The following is a 6972-nucleotide window of genomic DNA, read 5'->3' as shown; positions in this document are numbered from 1 at the left end:
CCTACGTCTTAATTTCTATGTAAGGAGATAGATAAATGTACATCTATATGAGATGCGCCTGAAATTTAAAATTTCCATCTTCCCTTCCCTTCCCTTCCCTTCCCTTCCCTTCCCTTCCCTTTAAAAATTCTAGTCTCCTGAACAGCTGAGAGTTAATTGCTTTATTCGGAAATCCGCTCTCGGATTTTAACCTCACACGCCTCTGGTATCAAGTGCAGAGGTTGCAGGAAGGCGACTTAGGCGAGAACTTCGCTCTGAGCCGAGGGGGAAGTGGCAGATCCCCGGCAGGGCTACCTGCCCCGGTCTCACACGAGGGCCCGATCCGGCTCCCGCCCCGCCGGCTCCCCACACATCGGGGCACCCCCGACCCGGCCACCCCGCCTCCCGGCCGCCCCCGGCAGCCGGCGCCGCCGGGCGGGGCTCGCTGCCTCCCCCGGGCGGCCGCTGCCCCCCCGCAGCTCCGCCCCAGCGGGGGGACCCGGGCTGCAGCAGAGGGACCCAAATCCGGGAATAATGACCTTTGCACCCAGCAGCTGCTGCTGACCGCAAAATCGAGTACCTTCTTGGGACCGGCAGTGCTAAACGAGCCAAAGCCGCCAAAGTTATTTTGGCGAACTTTTTTTCAGACAGCGCTTACGTTTTTTTTTTTTTTTTTTGACTCAGTCGCTCCGGCTACGTCCTGGGCGGAGACAGTATAAAGACTTGGGTATGACTCGACTGTACTATGTTTTTTTTTTGCAAGGGGCTCTGAAACCCACAGAGGGCCTGTTTTGCTGTAGAGTACCTAAGGAAATAAAACAACCTCAGATCCATGAATCAAGCAAAACTGCACGCTTTCATATTTCTCTAGAGTATAATTAGAGTCCATTTCAATCAATTTTAGGCTTATCTACCCTGGGCTAAAATGGAAATTAAGATATATGCACCTGGTGATTTTTGGTAAAAGCTTTCCCAGGATTCAGCTTGACGTTAGCTGCTATTATAGGAGTGGGGGGGGAAAGGGCAAAAATAAAAAGCTTCATTTTTGCTGGGCCGCTGCTGTGTGTCACCGGACTCCGTGGAACGACACACACCTGACGACAGGATTATTTAAAGATAGAATGGAAATGAAGCGCAGGATGAAAATGTACCTATGCTGGAAGGTCTCTACGTACCGTAGGAAATTTGCTTTCAAATGAAGTGATTATGCACCTTGTCCGACGGCCTCTCAGAGCCTGGAGGGTGACTTGCGCTGTTGCGGAGAGGTGCTGTGGGGCAAGCTGAGCCCCGCTCTTCGCGGCCCTGGCCCGGACCTCTGCCCCCGCCCCTCGCAGGCTGCTCTCTGGGATTTTTGGGGAGATTTGTGGCGGAGCCGCCCGGGCTGGCACCGGCACGGAGGGGCGCTGCGCTCGGAGCGGGCTGGAGCAGGAGCAGCCCCTCTGCCTTCCCCGGCTCCTGCGCCGGGAGGCTTTTGCGGCGCACGGATCTACTTGTACGCATGTGGAGCGAGTTCTTTACTACCCTTTTTTCCTCCTGAGGATGAAGGGGAATCTATTTATGGTTTCTCCAGAGCAGCCAAACGGGGGTTGGGAGAGGAGGAGCAGCCTCCCCCGGAGGGATGTTACCGCGGCGGTGACTCCCAGGGCTGCGCTTTGGCTGCGCCGGGAGGAGGAGAGCGACGGCGCAGGGTGGTGCCGGAGCAGAGCGGCCGCCACATCAAGAGAAGAAAAGTATTCCAGGTCTGGGAGCTCCTGCTTTAGTCTGAATTTATAAAGTGCGCACACGTCTGTTCATCGACGCGTTTGCAATACTTTTGCCAGGGTGTAAAAATAAGAGGTAAAAGTTGAGTCTCCTTCCTCAATTTCCTTCCTATTTTCTGTCCTTTTTCGAGTTCCAAGAAAAAAATCTTTAAAAAAATACAGGAGTCAGTGCTTTTACTTGTTAGGATGGATTTTTGCAGGACTGAAAGGGAAGTGTTCTGCAGCAAGAACGGATGCGAGTACCTTGGGTATACCTAGCTCACCCCTTTCCAACAGCGGGAAAGGAGGTCAAGACATCCGCTGGGGCAAAGACCAGCCCGAACTGTGATCCAAGCCCCCCATGCTCCAAGTTTTGCCACATGACATTGAATTATTTAATTATCTATTCCACCTTTTCTTCGCAGTTTGCGCTCCCTGTCCCTTCTTCCGCTCTATCCATCTGTCCTAATGGGACATTTCGCCCCAGCGGTAGAACCGCTGGCTTGTACGGGAGATTGCAAGACAAAACGTGTTTGGGCATTTAGCCAGTGATCGCGTTAACGGAAGATGGGATTTTTTTTTCGCCTGGTGGAAAAAGTGCAGTTCTCCAGCAGACGGCTGCATTAAAATCTGAGTGCAGCTATCAATTGAAACAATTTTCATGAAAAAGAGCTTAAATCCGCTCTCCCAAGAACTGGTGCGTTAAAGATTAACACAGTCCAAAGCCATCAGACGCCCTAATTTTAACTCAAGGAATCCATGGCATCACGATATTTAGGATCCTGTCAGCCGCTCTATTGTCAATTCTTCTTCAAGGATTTCTTACTTGCCCTCAGCAGTGTCAGTGGTTGAAACATCGAGTGTCGGACTAAAAGGCCTCTTAAAAGCCGGTTAGGAGCATTCCTCCGGCTTTCAAGGAGGACACGGGGAAGGAAACGGTTTCCTGCGCCTACCAACTGATGCCGACCCTAACTTAGCAGGACTCGCTGCCTTAAACAGTGTAAACGTTTTTTAAAACGTTGAGCTGTTTGTAGGTACTGGGGGGCAAACATTCTCCGCACAATGCACGAACACACTGATCCTTCCCCAGATCCTAAAGAAATCTCAGAGTACACGCAAAGCGCTTGCTTTGGGAACGCGTGTCGCCGGTCCTCCAAGAGGCACGGCCTAGAAATGCACAGAAATACAGAGACACACGCACACACAGACACAGACACACACACACACACGGCCCCGCACACTCCCGGCCTTTCACGGCCCCCCAGGCCTCTCGGTGCGTTGCCCTCAGCCCAGCCTTCGCAGCCAGCGCTTTCCCACCGTTCACACACCACACACACGCTCTTGCACACCTTGCACAACCACAGCAGAGCTGGCTCTGCACGTCCGCGGAGGATTTCGGGGTGGCCTGAAACCACTGGCCTCCTTAGGAGAAAAGGGGCCCCCTTTCTCCCAAGGGGCACCCTGCATACTGGGACCGATGGTTTACAAGTGGAAGGGGATGAAGGTCCAAAAGGTCACTCCCGCCCGTGGGAAGCACTTTTTCTCAGCATCCTCCATCCACTTAAAACGACATCGATAATTTGTGGCACTGATTGTCACGAAACTGGGGCCCCGCTGTGCCAGGTGCTGTACAAACACATTTAGGAGTTTTGCTGGCTCCCAGCTTTCTCTTTTCTCTGCTTCCTTCTCTCACTTCCATCACTCCTTTTGCTTTTCTCACTCCCTAAAACTGCATTGTGCCCTCTCCACCGCTCCCCTCACTTCTACACTTCCCGCCTCTCTCCTGCTTCTTCCTCTGTTCTCTGCTATTACCTCCTGACTTTTTTTATCCAGTTTATTTTACCTCTTTCTTTTTACTCACTTGCCCCACCCCTTACTCGGTGGCTGTTCCTACTCGCTGCCTCCTTTCTCTTGATGATCCCTCACTGGCACTCCCGCTCTACCACACCTTTATCCTCTACATTTTATTTCCTCCCCACTCTGTACCCTCCTCCTGTTCTTCCAGGCCCGCTTCTTTCTCTGTCCCGGGCCCTCTCTTGTTCCCAGCCCTCCCTCTTCATCTCCCCCTTCAAGCTGCCCCGAGAAATCTCCGTCCTGCCATCCCACCTCCTCTTCACCTTCTCCCTTTCCCGTAGTCCCTCTTGGGCCGGCTCTGCCCCTTCCCCATCCGGCAGCGGTGGCACCGCAGCCCCGCTGCCGCCTGCTCGGGACTCCCCCCGTGGGGCACTCCCCACCTACAGCGAGGAAGGGGGCACATTGGCAGCCCAATTCCTCCTCCCCCCCCCCCCCCCCGGCCCCGGTCCTTCTCCTGCTCTTTTTTCTTTCTTGCTCTTTCCCTCCCGGCGCTTCCCTGCCTCCCTCCCTGCACCGCTCCCCCGCGTCCTCCAGCCCTTTGGCTCCCTCCAGCTCTATCCCCTCCCTCCGCCGCCCCGACCCTCCCCCGGTGCCCCCCCCCGTTCCCCTCCCTCCCTCCTCTCTCCTCCCGGCTGCCGCTGCCTCCCTCCCGCCGCAGCCAGTCCTGCGGCGCGGCGCGGCGCGGCGCGGCTCGGCTCGGGGCGGCGCGGCGCGGCTCGGCTCGGCTCGGCGCGGCTCGGCTCGGCGCGCCATGGTGCAGCTCGGGGGCGGCCGCGGAGCCCCCTCGGCGGGCCCGGCCGCGCCGCCGGCCTTCAGCATTGACAGCATCCTGCAGCCCGGCCCCCGCCGCCCGGCCCGGAGCCCCGCGCGGCCGCGGCAGTGGGGCGCTGCCCGCTGCCTGCTGCCGGAGGAGGAGGAGGAGGAGGAAGAGGAGGAAGAGGGGCCTGCAGAGCGCGACCCCAGTAAAGGCTCCGGCAACTCGGGTACAGAGACGGAACCCTGCGGGAGGCTGTCCCGCACGTCGGGGCGGGGGTCCGGCCCCAGCCCCCCCAGCGCCGCCGGGGCCGAGCCGCGGCGAAGCGGCTCGGGCGGGGGGCGCGCACACACACACAACCCCCGCAACGCTCACAGCGCTCAGGCCTCCTTCAGTTAACAGAGGCAGGAAGAGGAATTGAGGCTTTCCCTTTCGTGGCTGTGGATGGATGGGAGAGACACCACTGGCGCATACATTCCCCTCCCCCCGCCCCCCCCAACCCGCTTCCAGGATCTTGGGCAGGATTACTTGTCACCCCCCTCCTCCGCCTCCCTGGGTCGCTGTACCAAGTCCAGGAGCCCTTGATTTCTCCGGCTTAGAGCTGGCAGAGATTTCCTCAGATCCCGGACGGTAACTCCTCAGCCTTCTTCTCCATAGGTGCCGTTTCCCCTGGGGAGGGGTGCGGGGCGCGTTGCCAGATCCCAGAGTCCCGCTTCCCCCCGGCCCCGCTCGGAGCCCGGCAGCCGGGGGGCGCCGTGAGGAGGGGGCCGGGCCGGGTCCGGTCGGGTCCTGCGTGCGGGCGATGCGGGCTGCGGGGCCGGGACCGCGGGCAGGGCTGATGCTGTGCTTTGCCCTTGCAGGCAGCGAGCCCGGCCGGCTCCCAGCGGACGGGCCTGCCGGCCGCGGCCTCGGCCCGGGCCCCGAGGGGAGCGGAGGGGCGGGCTCGCCGCCGCCCGAGGGGCTGCGCTGCCGCCGGGAGGAGGCCGGAGGAGCCGCGGGCTACGGCAAGGAGAGCAGCAAGTCGGCGACCAGCAAGAAGAAGACGCGCACCATCTTCTCCAAGAGCCAGGTCTTCCAGCTGGAGTCCACCTTCGACGTGAAGCGCTACCTGAGCAGCGCCGAGCGCGCCGGCCTGGCCGCCTCGCTGCACCTCACCGAGACCCAGGTGAAGATCTGGTTCCAGAACCGCCGCAACAAGCTCAAGAGACAGATGTCGGCGGAGCCGGAGGGCCCGGGCCCGGCCCCGACCCCGGCCGAGCCCCCCGCGGAGCCGCTGCTCCCCGCCTCCGCCGCCGCTCTCCCCTTCCCGGCCCTCTACAAAGACAGCACCTTCCTCAGCCGCTGTTTGCTGCCGGTGTCCTTCCCCCTGTTCTGCCCGGGGAGCACCGTGCCTTACCTCTGCCTCCCCAGTCCCGGCAAATACTTCAGCCTGCTGGATGGGGACGTATAACCCCGCCGCGGCCCCCTCCCGGGCCTCTCGCCTCGGCTCCCCGGGCCCAGGAAATCCGCCGACGTTATTTCTCCGCCTGGCGAGGCCGTGGGACGTCCGCCCCCGCGCCGCCCCCCCCGGTCCCGCCGCCCCGGCCGCCACCCCGGGCCCGCGGAGGGGCCGCCGGCGACGGGGCCGGGGCCCGCGACGCCCCCCGCGCCCGGGGGCGCCCCGCCGCGCTCCCGCGCCTCCCTGCTCCGCGCCCGGGGAGGGTGGGGGCAGCCGCCGCCGAGGGCACCCGGGCGTCCCCTGCCCCCTCCAAACCAGCCGTGTCCGTATTTCGGGGGAGCCGGTGCTCTGCCGCAGCCCACAGGGACCGAAGGGATCCCGGGGCCCAGCGCAGTAACCATCAGCGGTGCCATGTGGTTACATGTGGCTTTTAATATGGCATTTTAAAAGCAGAGGCCGGGATACTGTCCTGTATCTCAAACTCTTCACCTGTAACACCCTTTCAGTTAACTGCCCCCCTCGCCCCAGGATGTTATCAAAGCGTAAGCACCATTCCTCAAATCTGGGTCTCACACTGTGGCTTGCCTGATATGTATTTTTTGCAAAGCAAGACGAGCTCTGTCTCCCACTTTTTGTGCTAACCCCTCTGAAATCTTGTGGGACAATTTTATCTGCTATCCTAGAGAAATGAATTGTTTTTAATAGACTTCCAAACCCATTTATCTTCCTTTCGTTTTCAAGTTCACACTCTTTATGTTTAAAGGTGGGAAATAAGCATTTTCTGTCAGAAAGCCCAAATGCATGCCTTTTCAATACAGTTACTACTAGGCAGTGTAAAAGGATGTTTCCTAGAGTGCATCGATGGTTTTTATTTTAAAAATAAAGGTTAAAAATACAGTTGTGGTATTATGAAATTCACATCTTACTCTCCATTAAATATCGCCCGCATAGTTCATTTTACAGGCTAGATGAAATAATAATTGAGCTGTTTGTAAAATTAACAAGGAAATTAAAATCAACCACTATTAGACCCGTAGTTCTTCAGAAGAAAAAACTGTGACAAAACCCCCAAATGAACGCTAAGATAATTGGCAAGAAGAACTGGAAAGGGGAGAACACGGTTAGAAAAAGCAGGCCCAGCTCTCAACCTGCTGAAAAGAAACCCCCTGCGCGGGGGGAACAGTCGAGGTGGTATCTGACAAGTTCGT

At 58.4% G+C, this 6972-nt stretch overlaps 1 protein-coding gene across 1 annotated transcript; it reads left to right on the top strand.

Moving 5' to 3' along the window:
• The first annotated feature begins 4323 nt into the window (after window positions 1-4323).
• Window positions 4324-5776, top strand: LOC138067073 (homeobox protein HMX2-like). Its single transcript, XM_068941032.1, has 2 exons — window positions 4324-4555; window positions 5187-5776. Exons 1-2 carry the CDS (start codon window positions 4324-4326, stop codon window positions 5774-5776), a joined length of 822 nt encoding a protein of 273 aa, XP_068797133.1.
• Window positions 5777-6972: the final 1196 nt, after the last annotated feature.

Source organism: Struthio camelus, chromosome 4 (assembly GCF_040807025.1).
Source record: "Struthio camelus isolate bStrCam1 chromosome 4, bStrCam1.hap1, whole genome shotgun sequence".
Lineage (NCBI taxonomy): Eukaryota > Metazoa > Chordata > Aves > Struthioniformes > Struthionidae > Struthio > Struthio camelus.
This window is presented reverse-complemented; position numbering and strand designations above follow the sequence as displayed.

Bases quoted from the DNA above. Each gene is read 5' to 3' on its own strand.
- LOC138067073 (XM_068941032.1), top strand. From the start codon at position 4,324: ATGGTGCAGCTCGGGGGCGGCCGCGGAGCCCCCTCGGCGGGCCCGGCC. The intron at 4,556-5,186 runs GTACAGAGACGG...TTGCCCTTGCAG, and splicing joins TAAAGGCTCCGGCAACTCGG to GCAGCGAGCCCGGCCGGCTC.